Below are 22,555 nucleotides of genomic sequence, written 5' to 3'. Positions count from 1 at the left end.
ATAGCACAGGAACTGCTTTACTGGACCTAAAAATACAAATGGACTCCATCCGTGATTCTGGAAAACTAGCTATCCCCCCCTAGCTCTCTCAGCGGTGTTTGACCTAGTTGACCATAACATACTATGCCACCACCTCAGCCATCACTTCCACTTCTCTCCTGAAGCCACATTGTGGAAAAAATCCTTTCTAACTGACTGCACCACGCAAGTATTCATTGGGGAATCAGCAGCTGTCCCCATTCCCGCCCCACTAGGCATCCCACAAAGGTCGTGTCTCTCTGCCACTCTGATTAATACATATACAAAAACCCTATTGAACCTTCTTCACTCCACAGAAATCATCTACGCCAATTTTGCAGATGACACTCAAATACTCATCCCCATCACGGGTGATCACAGCAGTGACACTATCACAATGAATGCAGACTACAGCACAAATCCAAAACTGGAGGGGCACTCACAACTTATGTCTAAATGATGAAAATAATTAGCTCCTCATCATTGGCTCCCTGCATCGGTTGAGATGTCTGGATGCTACCTACTCCTCCTTCTGCATTGATGGTATGATTGTGTCCGTTCTGAAACAAATAAAAACTTTGGGGGTCTACCATGAATCAGACCAAGCCATGACCCGACAGATTAAATCTTTAGCTTCTTTCACTGCCTACACTGCAAGACCTCTCTACCTGAGTAGACAATTCCTCTCTCCGAATAACTGTCCCACACTTGCACGAGCGTTGATTCTATCTAAACTAGTCTATTTATTTAATTTTATTGTTTGCTTGTTTGGCGCTTATACAATAGGAAAATACTGTTTCAAAGAGCCCACAGGGCAAGGGATGGAGCAGGAGTGGGAAATACAATGAAATACATAAAAAACACAATATTTAAGTGCAGTGGGGGAAGGAAAGGAGGACGAACCTACTATGCCTTGTGAGTATTAAGAACTATATTGTACTGTACAATTCTATATTCAGTATTGTTATGACTTAGTCATGGGTACCTCCAACACCAACATGACCAAACTCCAACTACTCTAAAATAAAGCACTTCAACCTGCCCTAGGATTCAAACGCTTGGACTGCATCTCAGCTACAAGACATGGTTCCCAATGGCTCCCCATCAAAGCATTTGTGGACTTTAAAACTCTGTCTATCGGACACTGCTGCATTCACAAGGATACCTCCCCCTACCTCAACAACTACCCAAATTGTCCCTGCACAAGAGCTCAGACAAAGTTCAAGCACCTCACTGTTCACCCCCTGATTTAAGAGTAAAAGACCTGGCGGGGTCAGTTTCTGCGTCACGGCACTGTGCTCTGGAACTCCCTGCCAGCTCACATAAAAAATGAACAATCGTTTCACCACCTTCAAAAAACGAATCAAGACGTGGTTGCTTGATAAATATGAGTAACTGCTCATCACTGTCCACATGTTTATGTTGTTATTATGTACCCTGCACTGTACAGAATCCTGTGATACCCTTGGAAATGCTGTGATACCCTTGAGTCTGGGCATTCCACAAATGTAAAAATGAATAAATCTCCCTATTCACGCACACCCCTAAGAGTGAGAACCCAAAACTAAAAGGATAAAGATCCGAAAGTACTGCTACTCGGGATGGAGGGTGAAGAAGACCTGTCCAGATACGAAAAACTGTTTCTGTCCGCAGCCACGGCACTAATCAAAAGGAACATTGCGAGACTGTGGGGTTCAGCATCACCCCCGCAATACGAACAATGGGTTGCAGATGTGGACATGTGCGTTATGATGGAACGCAAAGTATATGCAGCCAGAGGCTGCCCAAATAAGGCGGAAAAGATATGGCAGAAATGGGAAGATATGCAGTGAATCAGGTGACCGCATGTACATAACTTGTTTTAAACGATGTGGGATATGACCTGGAAGATCCCTATATGAACGATGGTGTTGCTCCCGAGACCCAATTCAAAGGTGTAAACGATTAGTTGTTAAGGGTCTGTTGACCCCATTGTAATGTTTGTTGTTGTAAAATGTGATTAAAAACAAACAATAAAATGTGGTATTAAAAAAAAAAAAAACTGAAAGGATACAGTTATATTCCAAAACATTAACACACCATTGACGTTGCAAAACACCCCTCGTAAGTATTATAGTGTATTGTAGTTGACATTTATATCACGCCTTTTTCCATTTGGATGGCCTCAAATCGCTTTGTCGGTAGGAACGCCCTCGGGGAAACGAGGTCCGGGAAAATTCTCAGAAAACGCTTAAAGTGCATGTGTGCATTTGGCCAAGATTAAGAATTAGGTGGGGTGGTTAGGTTTCCGATAAGCAACCCAAGAGGTCAGGCATGTGAATGGGTGCTGAGGGAGGTTACGAGAGAGCGCTAGTGCAGGAAACACGGTATGTGACAAGCTAGGCCAAAAATTGTCATGGGTTTTCACAGTATTCTAATGGTCAAGGTGTTGAGGCAAGTCTGGTGTATGGGTGAAGCCATTATGTGTCCAGCTAGACCGAATTTGTTGTAGTCGTAGCTGCATTCTAAGGTGTGTGGATGGATAGGTGTGCGCGTGGCAGATGTCCACTGAAGTGATGCGTTTATACATACCTTTAACTCAGATGGAGCTTCTCTTTGATGTCACTGTTTCATCCGATCATCTGTGGGGAAAGAAACCAGCTACCCTTGTAGACCCTATGTACAGGCTACCCTGAAATCTACTAAGCGCAATAGATTGAATGTCCTAGACCATCTTCTAGGCGAGACAGACAGGCTATCATTGGATCTAGGATAATAGGATTGTTTAAATGCAAAACACTGGTTACCTTTGTAGTCTTACTCAATATCTTCCAAGTTCTAAAAAACACAACCAACATAAATCTACTAAATGCGATATCAAAGATACCTGCATATAACCAATGTACATTACAACGGTTAACTTAAGGTTCTATAAGTGCAATGGAGGCTTACCAACATATCTTTGAGCGTAAAGGGTGGGCTAGCTTTATATGGTGCAACCCAAGATGTCCGCTCCTAAATCCATCTAAGGTCACACACTGCCCCCTCTCTGATCCGTCCAACTAATACAGTTCTTCTAATTCCAATACAAGTTCAAGTGCAATAGGTGTGCTAAATGTACATAATTGTTTCTAAATGCAGTGCATGTGCTGACCTTCACAATTCTTTAAGAGCAGTACAAGTGGTAGCTTTCACAGTTCTGCATGTGTAGTGAGTGTGTCAACCTACCCAATTTCCTCTAAGTGCAATGCAGGTGCCAGCACACACGATTAATTTTAGGTGAAACCCAATTCCCAGCCCTCACAGTTCTTCAGGCACAACGCAAGTGCTAGACATACCCAAATTCTTCTAAGTGCAATGCATGTGCTAACCCACACAACTGCCTCTATGTGAAAAGCAAGGGCTAACCGTTGCAGTTTCCTAAGAGCAATAACTGTGCCAACCTACAAGAAATTCCTAAGCACAAAGGTATGCTGGCCTGTAAATATCTACCAAGTGCAATTCATGTGCTACTCTTCACAGTTATTCCATGAGTAGACAAACTGCAGGCACTCTTTAAGGAGCTCTATACCAAATGGGTCAGGTACAAAGTGGGCCTCTGGCAGCATCCCATTTATTTTTAAAGGATTCACTACAGTGTAACTTTCATAGTCAGTTGCGCTCCAAACCGTCAACAAACTGACCTCCAGCAGGTGCCGACACTCAGACATTCATTCGAGTCTTCGGTTATTTCCTCGCCCAGATCAAACACTTTCAGAAAATCAGACGAACTCTGTGTAGCCTTTGGAAGCTCTGTGAGGCAACCAATTTCAAAACAAGACCTGACGTGTTTTGTCATCGCCGGCATTAAATATTAGCACAGCTTTTCATGCTGGGTCTCTGAGTGACATCTGTAAGGAGTACATCTGGATGATAACACATATTCACCAGCCTTTTGTGGGAGTTGACAGACTAACAGATACACAGCTCTTGGATGCCCTCGGGTTTGAGCATTTTAGAAGTTAATATCAACAGCACTGAGAAAGGCACAGTCATGACATCTTTTCACATAAGGTGAGCCAAGCCTCTTCCACCTTGCACATTTTCTTTAGTGCTCTGTAGTCTATTCCAGCACATTAATCTATGAAAGATCAGATGGTTTAGTTACTTACATGTAACTGTAGTTGCCAGCATTAGTACCTTTCATAGATTCACAAGAGGCCCACCCACCACCTCTGAGGTAGGCTGTAGATGCTCGGTGCAGCCACAACAATTTCGTATGTACAAATCAAATATGGCTTCAGGTTGTGGGTTCTCAGCCCCACTTCCTCATTGGTCAAGGGAAAATAAGGACACAAGAACCATAAAGATGTGGATAGGCTGCAAGTTACGTTTTTTTCATAATGCTATTCAAGTATGATTTACTGGGGATTCCCAGCCTGACATCTGGGTATTATGCTAGCATGTGAATACTACAGATAGCAGTGCTGAAGAACTAGAGTTCTAGGTAAGTAACAATATACTGAAAAGGTGAGCTGTTGGAGTTGCTAGTGAATAAATAAACCCTATGGTGCAAAACAAGCAGGCTTAAGACGTGTGCCACCTTGCCCTCTTTCTACAAAAGGGCACAGAAAGAGATAGAGTACTGAGGCTAGCAGTGGAGACCATGGTGGTAACTTCAAGGATAGCCTGTGCTTCTTTCTAGCCCACTCATCACCCATCAGCCACACTTAAAGCTTTCAGTTCGAGGAAAGTTAAACTGCCTGCAGCAGCACCAACGCTGATGCCAGGCAACCAGCAACTAGAAGCACGCTCCCAAAACATGACAACTTACGCTCTCGTCAAACATTGGCCCTCTTGAAACTACTCACAGTTTGCAGCTGTAAACCAACTATTCAAAATATATATCACACTGAAAAGGAAGATAGTAAACTTCCATGGAAACGTATGCAGCTGGATGACTATGACGGTCAATGTTCATCAGGTCGAACAGAACAAGCTTCTCTGGGACGCCGGAAAGAATGAGCAGTAAGTACCTTATTGCGTCACTGGGCTACGCATTAAATGCTCTGCACAGAGATCTGCTATGTGAATGCATTAAGGCATGTTCAGGGTATTACTATGTAGAGGACATTTTAAATAATGTACCCTCCAATTCCTGAAGCGTGGATTTCAGATTTAATACTGATGCTGCACTTGCTCCATTCAGATACATTGGGCCTCATTACAAGTATGGCGGTAAGGCAACAACGGCGCTGGTATCGCTACCGGCACTGTTGCTATCGTACCGCCATACTAGGAGTTCTGCTCGCGGGTGCCCTTGTAGCCACCAGGTCTGACCTGGTGGCCGTACCGGCACCCGCGAGCCGAACATGATGGTAGCACCGGTATCGTTATTAACGGTACCAGTGCTACCAGCCTCCCCATTCCCATTGAGCCCTATGTGGCTCAAATGGGAATGGGGATGTACCGGGCCCTGCACCCGCTAAAGGGCAATTACCGGGTCCGGCTGGGGCGGAATAGCCCGGTAATTGCCCATTCGCGGGCACCGGACCTGGATGTGAGTATGGAGGTAGCCATGCCAGTAAAACCGTCAAGGCTACCTTCAACCTCGTAATGAGGCCCGTTGTGTCATGCTCAATGCCTCATGTCGCTATTATTCTATCACCGCCTGCCCCCCTGCAAGATTTAACTGAAAGCTTGGGAGGTGAGTAGGGTAGTAATTTGATGGCAGCATTTGTATCTGTCTTCTCTAAGACGGCACATTCCCCAACTCATTAAACTCATGCCAGATCTACCCAGACATCCATTACTTTCAATCTAACCACCCATCATCAACTGCCCCTTCCTTGACTTTGGGTTGAGGTCTATGCTATACAAGTACCCCAAACGAATTAACAATAAATAATAAAATGCAAAATGGGCTAATACACACCTGATGTAGTTTTCACTGTTCGGCGTAGGTCTGGGCACACTTGAATGTGCTACCTTCTAATATGTCCATACTTACACATAAGTAAGTGACATCTCAATGTCAGTGACTAAAGATGTTTTTTTTATATTATTTTTACATTAGATATTGTATTTATGTATACCTATTGTACCTCATTGCTTATTCTTCTCTAATCATTTTTTTCTTTTGACCCAATAGCTGCTCATCACATTAACAGGACTGGTCCAAAATGTCCCTCTTTACTCACAGCTCAAGCAGTTTAAAGGACAATTTCTCAAGTATATGTAATCAGTGTCAGCCAATTACTAAGCAGACTAAAATGTTGAATCCAGAAATTACGAATGTCGCTGGGCACATTACCCTGCAATTATATGTAGGGGGCGGGGGGTCTAGGATTATAAAAAATGTAAGAGGAGTGTGGGGGGGGGGGGGGGCGGTTGTGGGGTCTCCCCCCACCCACATATAATTACAGGGAAATATTCAGAAAAAATAATAACATTTTTTGGATTTAACATTGTAGATTTGCAGTATTCACATAGATCCTATGTCATCTAAACCGTACGTGATGATGTCCTCTACCGTATGTCTTACCAGTAGCTCCTTCTATTCCACTCAGCAGACAACGGTCTGGTTACCCCAGGTGGGGGCACTGTACGCTTCGGACAAGAATTCAGGACTATGAAACTACTAAGGTGGTGATCTGGCTCAATACCAAAGCACAGCAATAGCACAGAACAGAACATAAGCTAGGATCAGATAATGCCTCTTGCTGTGTTACAAAATCACAGTAAATTCTCTGACCTTCAAGAGGACCTTATACCTGATTTGGTAAAATGTATCCCAATGCAGATAATAGCTTGCAGGGCCTACACAATATTTAATTATTGGCATAAACCTCCGGTGGTAAACCAAACATTGTAGTCTGGAGACCTGGCCACAGATATATGCCCCTTGAGGAGTCAAACATCTACGGTAGATAATCCCACTACAAGGGCCTGCCTTCTTATCACTATCTAATATGTTTTTACAAGAAAGATGCTTGTGGATTTTTACACAACCTAACACATGCAAATTGAGTGATTCCACTAAGGAGCAGCTAATAGTGCATTCATTCCTATGGTATTTGAATGCCCTATACATCATTGTGCCGAGAGAATGTTTGGGCAGCAATATGACCTTCTTATAAATCAGCCAGATCATCACAGGTTGTCACACTGAGACTATTTGCAAACAATGTAAAAGTCTGCACATCTAAAATTGGCATGTGTGCCACTCTTGGTTGCCTCTGCTTTCACATCCATTAGGGACGACTGGAAAACCGAAACTTCATTTAGTAACAATAGCAGATGCGCAGTGTATTGGCTGTGGCATGCAACTTAGTCTCAAGAACAACTACCTAAAAAAAGAAATCCTTTTGCAATGTTGCTCTTCATAGAAAGTCAATACCAATAACAACATAATTAATCCTATTCATCATTTTTGTATGTCTTGTAAGTATATGTTAGCATGTGCCACAATTAGAATTGAGAACATCAGCCTGTGCCGCATCTAGATAGGATTGTGAATGTTAGCATCCATACTTAGATGAAACGGTAAATGTTAGCATGTGCCACACCTAGACGGAATTCCTAACTTTGGCCTGCGCCATATCTAGATAGGATCGTGATTGTTAGCATGCGCCATACTTAGAATTGAGAACATCGGCCTGCGCCGCATCTAGATAGGATTGTTAATGTTGGCACATGCCACACCTGGATGGAACTTGAATGTTAGCATGTGCCACACTTGGAATTAAGAACATTAACCTGCGCCGCATCTGGATAGGATTGAGGATGTTAGCATGCGCCATACTTAGAATTGAGAACATCAGCCTGTGCCGCATCTAGATAGGATTGTGAATGTTAGCATGTGCCACACTTAAAATTGAGAACATCAGCCTGCGCCATATCTGGATAATTATTGTGAAGGTTAGGGAGTGCCACACTTAGACGGAACTATGTAGATCAGCAAGTACTACACTTAGACAGAGCTGTGAATGTTAGCATGTTAAATACCATATAACCCACTAACCAATATAAGTTCAAACTCTCTACATACCTATCTCACTCAAAAACTCACACAACCATCTCTCGCACAACAAGCTGCACACACTTCACCACACGCAACACATAAGCCGCACCAACAGCATACGCGGACAGATACCGATCCAATACCCGCACCAAAGCTCAGCACCCGGTGTCTACCAAGTTGAAGCTGCCACCAGTACACCACTCCTCTCACTATCCTACTCCCTCTTCACCTTACTAACCCAGCCCACCTTCTCTTTTACAGATCGGCCAGAGCGCCTGGGGACCAATTCTGTTGGTGACGGTGCAATACAAGTACCTTTAACATAAGATAACATATGTAACCAAAAAAAAGTGCCAATGTATTGCCTCGTATTCTGATGAACCTGCATATATTTACCAATCAGTCAAGAGGATTTCTTCCATGTTTATGTACATGAAATCTCGAGATTCAAGTCCAGGTCATGCAGCTTTCAAGTGCTAGTGTTTAACATGATAGCATGAACGTCAATAGATGTCAGCTACAATGGAACAGTACATTCCTGCTTTTAATTATGCCACTTTTGCCTTCTCGTGTATGTGTTGTTTTTCTAAGACAGGTAGTCGCTGATTTACAAAGCATTTTTCAATGGGATAATCCAATTGAAAAATGATGTGTGAATTAGTCTAATTATATTAGTATAATTAGCGGTTTAACAAAAAGCAGTGCAATATAGACGGTTCAAATGTAGATTCTTGCAGAAGGAGACGTAATTTGATTCGGGGCTATGCCTCACTAGATCCTTTGACACAAGACAAGTCTCCTCCCTCCATCTTTACACTGATTATAGTGGGGTAGAGGGAGTTGTTTGTGGGTAGCCACAGCCATGCTACGATTATTGACAGCTTTGGACCGGTAGTAGTACCACTTCCCAACCCAGCACAGGGAATCATGGGGGCTCCTTCCGCCCAGCTTCCATTATGTGGGTGAGTCTCCAAGGGATCCTATAATTTAGGTAGGGAACGTAGTGGCATACTGCTACAACATGCCATTAGCTGATGCCCTGCCCTCCTGTGGGCATGGCTGGTGACCTGGAGGTGTAGGGAAAGCAGATCCCTTGATGGCCTGTCCTTTTGATTGGGCGGTCCCTTTACCTCTAGGCTGAGAGTGGACGCCTAGTCAGGACAGAAGGGTTACTTTCACCACATCTGGGATGAGGCCTAAGCATTAACCAGATCCTAGTTATGTGATTAATAGAGATAACAAGTGCTTGTTTCAGTGGAAATAATGACACATATAAACATATTGTTTACTTTGTCTAACAATACTTTACACCTACATTCATTTCACAAGTCAGGATTATAACTAGTTTGAATTTGGGCAAAGTAAATGCTAGAGGAAGAGAAGCGCTAACCTGGCCATGTTCACATTGTTGGTAGTACATTATATATCATAGGCTATTGGGGACATATGTGCCAATATCTGTGATGAATCCGTGGATGTCATTCATTTTTCACTAGGGGGAGCTCCGTTGCATGAGAACCTAGTCCCTTTTAAAAGTACTGGGACGGGGAAGAATATGAGTTACCTAAGTGAAGATCCCTTTCCCGGTACTGTGATGAGGAAGAATCCCAATGACTGACAAGGGAGTCTCAAGATCAGTACTGTGACAAGGGAGAAGTGTGGAGGTAGAAGGATTACCTATGAGAACCATGTTGAGCGGTCTAGTGTCTTCCCAAGTGCTATTGGCTAGAGCCAGTATAAAATGGAAGACAGACTCAGGAAGCAAGATAGAAGCCCTCCCTGGAGGACCAAGAAGCAGGAAAGTTTTGCTGAAGACAAAGTAGAAGAAGCAGCTGTGGACCAGAGGCTCTGTCAGTAGGAGGGGAATCTTTGCAAGCAGGTGAGGTGCTGAGGACTGACAGAAACTCAGGAGAATCTCCTTTCAAAGGACGTGACAGAGAGCCTAATCCTCCCTGCGGCAACCAGGGAACCGCATGCTGCGAAACTGCTACAGCACACCGGAGAAGGGGAGAAGACTGCAGAAGCCAAAACCCAAAGTAAAATGACCCCAAGACTGACCAAAGACTACCAGGAAAGACCCTAAAGGTACAGGGGTGACCGGGACGGTTGGTAGGGGCAGAAGGGAATTGTGGGATACCCTGACCCATCTAAACAGGGAAATGGGAAACCCTACCAAGTAAAGTAACCTTCCTGTGCCCTCAAGAAAAAAAACAAGGAATACAGTCTGGGATCCGCACCCACTGAAGATTACTGTTGTCAGTCCTCTTCATAGTCACAGTACTTGGCAGGTTAGTAAACCAGGTCTGCCATACTCTCACGAAAGAACCTTGTGGTTTTGGGTCCCAGGCCCAAGAGACTTGAAAGCAAGGTGAACCAAGGCGAGAGAAGGAGAGACCAGGGGAAAGGAAACATCCTCACTGGTGTTGTGAAGAAGAGGACAAGGGAAGGGAAGCATCCCCCAAGGAGTTGTGAGAACTGAATGAGAGAAGTCGAGTAAAGCAAGGCACTCCTGACATTGTAAGGAGCAGAAAGAAAGCCAGGAGAAGGTATACACATTCCCTGGTGTTTGTAATCAGATTGAAAAGTCTGCTGAGTGAGATCAAGAGAAGGGAATCATTCCCTTGGTGTCATTTTGAGTTGGAACTTCCTCTTTTGAACCAGAGAACATTGCTACAGTGGAACTTTGATTGTTTTGCACCCCTTTGTAACTTTGTTTTGGTAAATGTTGGAACTTTGTTTTTTCCCAAATTAGAACCCTGATTGGAACTCAAATTCACTCTACTGGATCTAGAAGACCCACATCCTTTCTAGTTTAGTTGACAAGGTAAAGGGCGGAAATAGGTTTTGGACACAGGACAGGGGACTATATACTTTTTACAGACATCCTGACAGATTCCTTAGTATTTTGTTTGAGGCAGGGAAACCCCTCTTAGTAATAAGGTTAGGTAGGGTGTTCCCTCATTTTCGTTTGGAATAAATGTTTATGCCAACAAACAAACCACTCCTGTATCTGTCTCCTACCTCCGCATCCTCACATATCCCAATCCTGCCAACTTCCTTCTACCCCAGCAGAGTTGAGCTCAAGACATATCCATTTTCTATAACAAAAGAACAGTTTGTTTTGCTACCGAACTGTAAGATTAGGGCAGGATTAAGGGTATCATGTTACATTCTTGACAATAGCGTAGCACCCATCTGCCATTATTACAGCCTTGTATCAATCAAAAGGAAGTGTTAATAAGGTGCCCAGGAGAAACACTGTTAATGGGAGAATTCTGAAGGTTCAGTAAATGAGCTTGCTAATATTAAACCATTAAAAAATGACCAACTATGTTTTTCATACTGTAATAGACATTTATATTTTGTAGAAAACAAATATGTTCCATTTACTTTAAAAAGCAGAATTTAAATAAAATAATGATAATTTAAAACTATATGTTATACGAGGCGCAAAATTGCCTCTGCCAGTTTATGTAAACATAACTTATGAAAAATAGTAAGCAGGGATAAACATATAATGTGAACGGCACCCGTAAGGCTGCACACTTTCTCTGTCTTACCTTTAAGGTGACTCCTCCCTTCCTCCAAAAGTGGTACAACGATTGTAGAGTTCATATTCCCCGGTGACCTTACAGCAGTGTAGACAACTGGCACAGACTGCACTACTACTGGAATACGATGAACATGGCTTAGTTTGTTGGACTGTAAATTCATTGGGCTTGACGAAGGTACTGAATGTATGATGTGAAAAAATTGCTGTCCTCCAACACCAGAGGCAGTGGCCACAAGAGGGCCTGGAGTTAATACTGTGGGTACAGACGATGCTGATGAAACAGATGTTATCACCGTTGGGGAAGATGTTGGCCGACTGGACGAGGACGAGATAGAAGATGGGGAAGATGCGGATATAGTCAAGGACAGAGGTGATGAAGAGATTCCTGTAGGTGATGTCCTGACTTTGTTTATTGACAAGTCCACCGGCTCAGTTTGCGTTTGGAAATGGTCAGTTGACAACAAGTCCTCGGGAGGCTCTGACTTCACATTGTTTAGCAAAAGCGGAATGGCTTCCATGTCTGGATAGCTATGGACCTTCGGAGACTACAAAAAAGAAAGAGATTCAGCACAAGTTAATACATGCCTACTAATCAAACCTATTCATGCACTTAAAAATGTGACAAAGCTTTCAGTCTTTTGTTGAGGATACAAGGCACAGTCGGAAGCTAATTGGAATATATAAACAATGCAAAACTACTATTGAGGCAGGGAAACCCCTAAATTAATACTGAGACAAGATAATAAGAAATACAGGAAAACGGATTCAGAAATACAATTAGAAAAAAATGCAGCAAACAGAAGTTAAGGGGAAAGCGGCATGGGAAGGAAGAAAGAACAGTCCTACTAGTTAAGAGTGAGACTGAACACAATTGTAAGACTCTCCAGCTCTCGATAAATCAGGGAGAGTGGCGAAGGGAGGGATAGCAGCTGAAAATTCCGGGCTGGAAGCTTTTTTGCTGCAAAGCTTGGAGATTTACAGGTGGAGTATGTCCTGACTCCACACAAATCTGGAATCACTGCAGGTCATCGATTCTTCCGCCAAATTGGTAGGATTACCCCTGGGAAAGCACCTTAATGGGGATGAAGCACAGCTTTTAATGAGTATACTAATGGAGAGGAAAATAGAGCAGTTGAAGCCAGATTTTAATTTCAGCAATATGTACACATGTGAATTAGTTACCAGTGTGAATACGGCATTTAAGGTCATGCAACAGAGAGAATGTGCCCTGTCTGCCACATAATTTCATTAATCAGTGTTGTGAAAAGGCTGAATTTGCCAAAGTGTTCTGCATTCAATTTGAAAATTAAACCCTGATGAAAAAGTAATGAGACATTAATTAATTAATTGAACCATCACAAAATAAATGAACAGAAATGGAGCTTTAAAGCAGGAACATGGCTGCCGGTGAAATATCAAGGTCCACCCAATTCTGCTGTTCACAATAGCAATAATGCTGGGGTTTTGAAACATTGCACTCATTAAGTGGATGCAAACAGACAAATTCACTGTTTAGCTATTTTAAATACAGTAAGGGTGTGTGTGTGTGTGTGTGTGTGTGTTTATCATATCACACCTGAGGATCCCTACGGAGGGTGTCACATGTATGCATCCCTGAGAGGTGTCCGTGTTGGGATGATGAAGCTATACATAAAATATTGCTGGTCTATATCAAACTATTTGTGTAGCAAAATGCATGCTTTTGAGCTAATACATGTGTCCACAATGCATTGTTCAGTGGCTTTGAACTCAAGGTGAACTTCCAGAGATTGCTACTGCCTGGTGGTGTGTCAGCTTTGGTTTCTTAGCTGAAATGGCCTATTCTTCTCGCACATTTCAGGTTGAAGGGTTCTTTTCATGCATTTCCAAATCCGCCATAACCATGAAGTGTTCACCAATGCTTCAAAACAAGGATGTCAGACTATACAATACTGATGATTCCCAATGAGGGTGAAATATGTATGTGACTCTCCTCATCATGGAGAGGTGTCTGTCTTGGGTTTATAAAGATATGCATAAAAAAGTGAAATAGTGCTGCTCTCTCACCGTCTCTGAAAGAACTTTAGTTACAGTTTAGTTAAGTTGAGCAGATTTATCGCAACAAAGCCCTTGAAATTCAGCGCATTTAAGGAAGTCATGACTAGCTTACCTCGGCGCTTTTTCCTTGATGTCCCCCATAATAATATGTTCCCTTGAATGTGAGTTTGTATGCTCTTGTAAATCCTTTCCCCTATAATATATATATATATATATATATGTGCTCTTGGGCTTTGCAACGGACATGCATCGAGTTAAGCCAGTCATGACTTTGCCAATACGTCGAATGCCAAGGGTTATGTTTTGATAAATCTATTCAAATTAACTAAACTTTAACTGATGTTTTTTCAGTGAATTTCAAGGGTAGTGTTATACCATAGTGTTTTCCACACCCCTGGCCAAGGCCATCGGCCATGTCCACACTATATTTTACAACATTACCAGCCCACTAGCTACGGCCTTTGGTCTGTATATTTTACAACACTACCAGGTTTTTTCAGACCCTACTTCACTGTAGCTTTAAATACACATATATATATATATATATATATATATATATATATATATATATATATATATATATATATATATATATATATATATATGTATTTTTTATAACTTTTTCCTGTGTCTGACAGATAGCTAGAGTTATCTGTAGTTATCAGATATCTGCGGTAATCGGGAAAACTAACAAACAAAAAATAGTTCCCTGCCCTCTCAGGCACCGATCAAGTGCCCCATCATCTATGCCTGCTCCCTCCTGCTCACCTCCGCAGCCCTCTCCCAATACCCCTATCTCTCGTTGTTTCAGTGATGCACTTTCATTACCAATGTCGGGTAGTCCGGTTATCCTGTCGAATAAGCGTGGCTGCCAGAAAAATGTTCATGCTTTGTGTTCTAAACTTCATCCCTAGCCCCCCTTGAACTTCCAAATTTCACATGGTGTCCTCTTGCGCCCAGCCCCAACCTGTAGCCTGATGGTATTTCATTGTTTTTTGACATGCAAATAGCTTTTGTCTTGTTTTGGGTAGCCACAGGTATATTGTTTTTAACAACAACAGGGTAGCTTCTATAAACTAAACGATGGCTATTGAGACATGAATGTGGGTGTTTTTCCAGGAACATCTTAACGATGCTCTGAATATGGCATCGTAGTTGGTCCGGGAAACAGGAAATCATGTATGTAAATGATTTGGGGAAATGTTCTTTTTCTTGTAAAATTCTGCGATCGATGCATGGTCATCGCTTCCCCCAAGTGTGCCTAAGACCACTTTACAAAAGTTGCAACATCAGTCCGAGTATACAGAAAAGTGCTGTTAATGTATCACTCCAAACCAAACATTTCGGCACTGTGCTGGTTGAGAGTAAGAACACGCTGCAGTGTTTCTAAACAGGTAATTGTTGTCTCTCTGTAGCGGACCAAGGGAAGCCAAGGACAGTCCTGACTTGGATCGTAGACCACCTTGCCTGACACACCGCGAATGCATACGTGCCACTTTCTCTGGTAGGAAGGATGCAGCCAATCTGGTTGGTGGTCCTATTTGCCAGGACTCTTGGTAGCGGTAAGCGCTCAATTGTGGGCTTTTTTTTCCTGGGTAGCAGGAGCCAGCTTACTCAAAATTGCCTCGGTCTCTGCCGTTTGTCTCACTCCATTTTCTTTTTTTAACTGCAAGAAGTTTTGATTGTTAACAACGCACCCCCCCCCCCCCCACTTTGGTAATGCATTTATTCATTTTAACGTCTTTTTATTGGCATTTATATATATGCATTACGTTTGCAACCAATTAACATTACCAACCTTTCCCCATATTTTTGCCTATTTCTGTTTCAGTACATTAAGACCACACTAACGCAGCAACAACCAAAGCGTTCCTCACACAGTGGAGCACATACAATTGACTCTTGCTCAGGACAGGATTGGGAGGAACAGCCTATTTGGTTTTACAGCGCTTTCAGACGTAGCAAAGAGAGCAGTGTTTACCAATTGTCCGTCTCTGGGTGCCACCTTGGGCTCATACTTTTGATCTGTTAAGTTATTAATATCACAGTATATAATGATTCACCACCTTCAAGGGGGTTTGTCGTCTGAGGGGTGAAACATGTCCCAAACCAATGTTTTCAAGGACTCAAATGTAGCACTAGCAAGCACCTCTGGCCCGTTTACTGCTCCAACCCACACTTTAGTTTCTGCTTCAGTCCAAAACTCAAAGTCCCTGTGCCAGCGTATATATTGTGGGCCCCCAGCTGTCTTCCACGCCATGGCGATGCATCTCTTAGCTAAAATGCAGGCCATGTCCATGAATTTCAACACATGTTTTCCTTTTCTATTTCTTGGGTAAGCACCCAGTAAGCACTCTTTCGGGGTCCATTCTTACCTTGTGAGTCCAGCACTCCTACAAGCCTGTTCGATTAGTGCCCAGAAACTCTTTACTGTCCCACAGCTCCTGAACATATGCATTAAGGCCGTCCCCATGCCGCTACACCAGGGACATATTGGTTGAACCTTGCTGCTAAATCTGGCCACCCTGCTTGGTGTCATGTAGGTGCGGTACAGCACATTCAGCTGGAGTAGCCTGAAGCGTGTATTTCTAGACACCTCCCTAGGGTAACCCAGTATGTATACCCATTCTATTTCGCCAAGTTCTACCCCAAGATCTAGCTCCCACCGGGACTTCAGCTCAGCGCTCTTAGGATTGGGCCTGTCTACCAAGTTATTATATAGCCTGGACACTGGTTTCCAACCATCTTGCAAGGTGTACATCAGGGTCCACAATGGGCCTCTGGCTCCTCTGGCCATTTCAACCATTTTCCGCTTGGCCACCACCCTCACCCGCAAATAACGCAAGAACTGACCTCTAGGTAGCCCCTTTTGCTCAGTTAAGGACTCCTTTTCCTTAAACATACCATCTGCATACATGTCCCCCCATGTTGAGAGCCCCCACCCCTCCCAAAGCCTTGCCACCATCAGATCATTTTTATTCTTGCACACACCTACTGCTATTGGGACCTCTGGCGAATGTGGGTTCACTATTTTTAGCAGTTCCTGTGTTCTGTGCCACACCTGTCTGCCCAGTGTGACTAATGCAGGCTCACTGCCCAAGCAGCTCGATGGCAGCCATAACATTTCTCTCAAATATGCCGGGGCCACCAGCTGCTGTAAACACATCGATTCTGATGTGGTTTCATCTGAAAGCCATTTGGTAACAAAACTAAGTTGTGCTGCTAGGTAGTATCTTTCTAGGTCTGGCATTTGCGCCCCTCCTGCTCTGTAGGGCAGACACAGTGTGCTAGCGCAAATTTGTGTCTCAACATACCCCTTAGGAAGTCTCTGAGCAATGCTTCAAGTAAGCGAAAAAAAGGAGGTTTAACATGGTGATGGACATTCTGGAAAAAATACAATAACCTTGGTAGAATTAGAATTATTGTTATGGCAACCGTTCCCATTAGTGACAATGATAGTCTTAACCAGAACGCCATAGAACCTCTCAATCCCTTTACCACACCCCCGGTATTGCGATTATGCATGCCCTCTGACGTGGGCATAATATGAACTCCCTGATATCGAAAAGATTCCGAACACCAAGGGAGCCCTATTTCCGGTAAATCGTCTCTTGCCACTCCCCGCAGACCTGCCAATGGGAACAAACAGGACTTTTCCCTGCTAAAGTGAATCCCAGACACCTTAGAAAAATTGTCAAGCACTTCCAGCACTAGCGGTAAGTTATTTTGCGGATTCTGAAGATAGAGCAGAACATCATCCGCCTATATTGAGATCAGATGACCAGCACCTTGGGTAGCCACAGGTATAACCACGGTTATCTCACGCATCAAACAAAACAAAAACATGGTGGTTTTTCAGTCCTGAAAAGCATGTTTGCTGCATGCACCATGGGAGCTAACCCTATCTTTGTGGGGAAGGGGGCACCCCCTTCTCTGACAAATATTTAAAGAACTACTGGACACAATAACCCCAGACCCCCGGAAATCAAGTCAACGCTTTGTGCCTAAGTTTTTTCGTACCTGGTCCAATTCTGTCCAGCGGTTTTCGCTGTGCGCTTGAGAAAAAATTTGCTTTTTTCGGCCTGGGGTTATTCTGTCCAGTAGTTGCTTAAATATTTGACAGAGAGGGTGTGGGGGGTCTTCAATCAGCATTATAGGTATTTCTCTCATGGCGCTTTGCAGCAGAGAGGCATTTTCAGAAATGAAAAAGCTGCAATTTTGGTTTTCGAGGCAAGAGCTTACTAGGGTTATTTCTGAAATAACCGGGGTTAGCCAAAAACCAAAAGTGGAAAGAATGCCGTTTGGAAGAGGAAAAAGGATGAAATGGAATCAGGCTAGAGGTGGGAAGGGGGAAAGAGGACACCATGTAAAATTGTGGGGTTGGGGGTGCTGGGAACCAAGTTCAGTGCTCGAATGTTTGCTCATAACAGGGTTATTTTTGCATAACCGGGGTCATAGTAGGAAACGGGATCAGGAATGAAAATGCGTCACATGAATAACCAGGGTTATTTTACGAATAACCAGGGTTATTTTATTAATAACCCCAGTTATTTGTAGTACATTACTACGAAGCACATGGCTAGTGGACCCCAGGGAAACCTATTGGGGTAGCATGTCAAGGGACCACGGCGAAAGTCCAATGTGCCCAAAAAGAAACTAAGTGGGCCTGTTTAGGAAACCTATTGGAGCAATTCGTAGAGTGGCCATGGCTGAAGATCGTCGGCACTGGCCATGGCCAAAGGATATGGCTAGTGGGACTGGAAGAAAGCTATTGTGGCAACATGTAACTGGGCTACAGGGCTGAAGGTGGAGGCCAATGATCATGGGCCAAGGCCATGGCTAGTGAGCAGGCAATAAAGGTAGTGTTTTTAAAGCTACAGAGGGCACTGGGCAAAGACCCTGGCTAGTGGGCTTGAAAGACGTGTAGAGTTGCCATGGCCACTGGAAATATAAAATAACTATGGTATAACAAAACCCTTGAAATTCACTGAAAAAAACTTAGTTTAAGTGCATTTAAGTTGTACAGATTTAACGCAACAAAACCCTTGAAATTCAGCAGATGTGGGAAGTAATGACCATCTTAATTCAGCGCATTCCCGTTGCCCATGAGTACATAAATATTATAAGAGAAGCGATTCACAATGACGTACAAAATGGCTTTATGGGAGACATCAATGGGAGCATGCCTTGTGTAGTCACTAGGTGTACATGGTTGATACTGTTACCATTGGTGCTGGGAATTCCGGTCACTACAGTCAGCTTAGGCAGCCAGGAAACAACTGTCCCCTATTTTATATTAGTACAGTCTCTCTATGTGATGGAGGAGGGAATAGCCAGCAGAGTGGCACTCCTCATTCAGGCCTGGATCCCTCAAGTGCAGTCCCTCTGGATTTGGCAGTTACAAGGTAATAATTGTTCTTTGGTGTTAAAGGGCATACTCTAGTGCCTAGTTCTATTTGCCTTACAGCCCAGCAATATTCTCCTCCAAATATTTTCTTTCCTTAGGCAATCATCAGGAAGGCAGTCCAGCAGTAAGGATGTTCACATGTACATGGTTAATACAGCTGGTGCTGTGAATTGTGCTTGCTGTATTCATCTCAAGCAGTCAAGAACCAACTCTCCCCTTTTTCTTAAGTGTGAAATGGCAACCCATATATCCTTGCAGATGTCAATCTGTTGTAAATTCACATACCTATAAATGCTCTAATAATTCTTTAATACTATACAATGGTTATATCTAAAACAATTAGTGAACATTTTCTGAAACCTTGTAAAAAGTAACTAGGTGTTCCATTGTCCTGACCATCAGTCTAACCTGTGGGTATTTTGTGCCCAGGTATAGCATTGGTGGTTAGGAGTGTTTGCAAAGCTGCCACATACATTCATCCCTCCCAACGACACACCTAAAACCATGTTCTTGAGTCCTGATTTAAGCCGATATATATAATGCTGGATTAAATTTACTATAATGTTCTATTGTCTGCTTGTTTTTACTTTGCACTTTTCTGAAGGTTTAACGACAGTTATTTGACCGACTAAGACATCACTATTATGGTATACGTTCAAGCGTAGGGGCAATAAGTGTGGCTGTTAACATCACATTTAAGGTACAAGGTCAACCTATGGGGGAATAAGTGTGGCTGTAATGTTAAGTACACGTTGTTTTTTGTGAAGAACCTTCTGTTATAATGCCATACTCTGACACTACAATCGGGCACATTATATCTTCAGTATATAGCAGATCGTTTAATGTGTCCTCTGCGGTGGTTTTGAGGTCGGTCTTCCCTGCCACCTTTGGGGTTTTGTATTATTTGCATTAGCATCACAGAACAGTGTTATCTTTATGCAGAGTGAAACAGTCTGTTCCCTAAGAGGAGATACGATTGTGGTGGTAAGGCAACAACGGCGCCGGTAGTGCTACCGGCGCCGTTGTTACCATACCGCCACATTACGAGTTCTGCTCGCGGGTGCCGCTCTGCACATCTGGTCAGACCAGGAGTGCAGAGCGGCACCCGCGAGCAGTACTGGATGGTAGCAACGGTACTGTTATCAACAGTACCGCTGCTACCATCCTCACCATTCCCATTGAGCCCTATGGGGGATCAAATGGGAATGGGGCTGTACCAGCTCCGGGTCCTGCGCAAGGGGAATTACCGGGCCTGCTGAGGTCGTAATGGCCCGGTAATTCCTCTTTCGCGGGGCCCGGTGCCGGTCAAGAGTTTGGGGGTAGCCATGCCGGTATAAACAGCATGGCTACCTCCAACCTCGTAAAGAGGCCCATAATCTCCATAAATGTCAGTAAAAGGTCTGATACATAAGCAGCAGTGCAAAAACCACAGTTAGGAGAGACAGTTATCTCTTTCAATTAAAAACTTGACAGGCTTGACCAAGACATTACAAGGCTGCTTGGAGATGTGTTCTGTGATGAAATCACATTATACCCAAGACAAAAAGCAAAATCGTTGGGTTCATATGAGATTGCATAGTCAACTCATGATATCAGCCCACAAACCCCAAGATCGACAGATACGTGCTTGCAATAATCATGTACTGCTGCTCGGCCCAAAGTGGATGACATTAACACTGCAGCTTTTGGCGGAGACACAGTGTTCTAGGGAGCGATGGGCAACAATTTGGCTAACGATCCTGAAATCAGGCGAAGGCCATGTTAGGACCACCTGATACGGCAGATAACGACAACAATTGTATGATTGATTAATATCTTTCTGTACCTACCAGGGTAATTTTTTAAACACCTTGGTATTCCCAACTCTGTAGGAACAACCTGTTTCCTACTGGGACCTTTTTTCAATTAAACTGTTTACCCTAACTTTAATGAACATATTGAGTTTTGTGTTTCTATGTATATATTGTGAATACTTTGTTGAATGCTGTTTTCTTTTCTCTTTAATTTCTGTTTTCAATAATAATTTTATGTAACTTGTGTTTAAAGTGATCTGATTCGAAAATGCATCTAGTTTATTAAACTGTTGTACTCTGACTTTTTCTTTGGTTCCTTTCATGTGACTTTCTAAAGCACATTCCTTTTGCAGTTTCTTTGGAGACACAGTTGAAATAATTGACAGAAATGAGAACTGTCTTAAGCGTGGGTACCTTATTTGGTTCTGTTTCATAAGGACCAACTGATTCCAGCATGAAGCCAATGTCATTATGCTCAGTGACCATTCACAATGAATCTGTTGCACCAGAGCTGGAAGTAGGGCCAATTAAGAACCAATCACAAAGGTCAGATCAAATGTCCTTACATGTTCATGCCCACAACCACATATTGGGCCAATTAATCAAGGACTTAGTTATAAAAGCAGGCTCACTGTAGATAGAAGTTTGGAGCAGGTGGCAGGAGTAAGAAATAGCAGCAAGAAGAGAGAGATACGGAGAGGCATCTCCAGCAGGAGGCAAAGATGGATATAGGAAGTGACAAGTGGAGAGAAGGGAATACCTAATTTAAGGCGAGCTTATTGATGAAGGAGGGATATCAGGTTGGCGAGAGCAAAGAGAATAACAGAAGGGGGGGAAGTAGGGAGAAATGCAGTGGGTGCAGAAAGAGCTAGGGAATCAGATGATTGGCCAAGCCCAGAAGGCCAAAGAATAGAGGGGGAGACAGGACGTTTCAGGTGTAGTCGCAGTCTCTATCTAGAAGTCACAACTATGGATAGGTGCACATGTTAGCGATGTTCTTGAGACGATCATCAAAAACTGTAGGCATGCAAAATCCTCCTATAATTGCCAATGGACTGGTTATTGATCGCCCCAGGCTGAAACACGAATAGAAGGTGCTGTAGGTTCTGCTCCCCCTGGCAATGTATTGCCTACTGAACTGCATGAATGTGGATCTTCTTGTCTTGCTGTCCTGTCTTAACTATTCCTTTTTGTTCATATAGAGGGTGTTGAGAATATTATCAAGGTCTTGAATAAATATTTTGTTTTACTTTCCTCATTCAGGTTAATGTCCAGTCAGAGGGACATATGTGCTTGCAGTTTACGAGGGAATCCAGCAATATAGGGAGGATCGTGAACCCAAGATGGCAGCTTTCCAATTCCTAACTTTTGCAAGTAGTTGCTGTCAGTGTGATGACTATGAATGTGGAAGGAGCACAGAAGAAAAATAAAATTCAGCTAGGTCGGTAAAATTCAGGCAACTTAAAATGAGTACTGTGGCCCCATGTCTAAAAAGCCCTTTAATATATGCTGTTGCAGGAGATTATTATTTCTCATTGTGACTAAAGCATAAATCCGAATACATCAGCCAGCTAAAATCTTTCCTAAGGAAACTAGCATCTTTGCATTCATTTAGTGTAATTTTAGTTATGGTCATATCTCTTCCCATTTCAGGTTAAGTCAAATTGTGTATTTCCTCATATGCTTTGTAAAACATCAGTAATCTATAGATGTTATGGTATCTCAATTATAAAAAAGTGTTTTTGTAGATTTCACTTAAAAGCGTT

The 22,555-nt window shown here is 43.1% G+C and overlaps 1 protein-coding gene across 2 annotated transcripts in view; it reads right to left on the bottom strand.

The window, feature by feature from the left end:
• KLF12 (KLF transcription factor 12) overlaps nt 1-22,555 on the bottom strand; it is a 1,402,590-nt gene that overhangs the window by 404,481 nt on the left and 975,554 nt on the right. For both annotated transcript variants that reach the window (XM_069639836.1, XM_069639835.1), the window contains exon 6: nt 11,560-12,097. In XM_069639836.1, coding sequence (XP_069495937.1) covers nt 11,560-12,097 — 538 coding nt within the window. The remainder of the gene's footprint in view (nt 1-11,559; nt 12,098-22,555) is intronic.

Source organism: Ambystoma mexicanum, chromosome 7q (genome assembly GCF_040938575.1).
Source record: "Ambystoma mexicanum isolate Mex_15411 chromosome 7q, UKY_AmexF1_1, whole genome shotgun sequence".
In the NCBI taxonomy this organism is placed as follows: domain Eukaryota; kingdom Metazoa; phylum Chordata; class Amphibia; order Caudata; family Ambystomatidae; genus Ambystoma; species Ambystoma mexicanum.
This window is presented reverse-complemented; position numbering and strand designations above follow the sequence as displayed.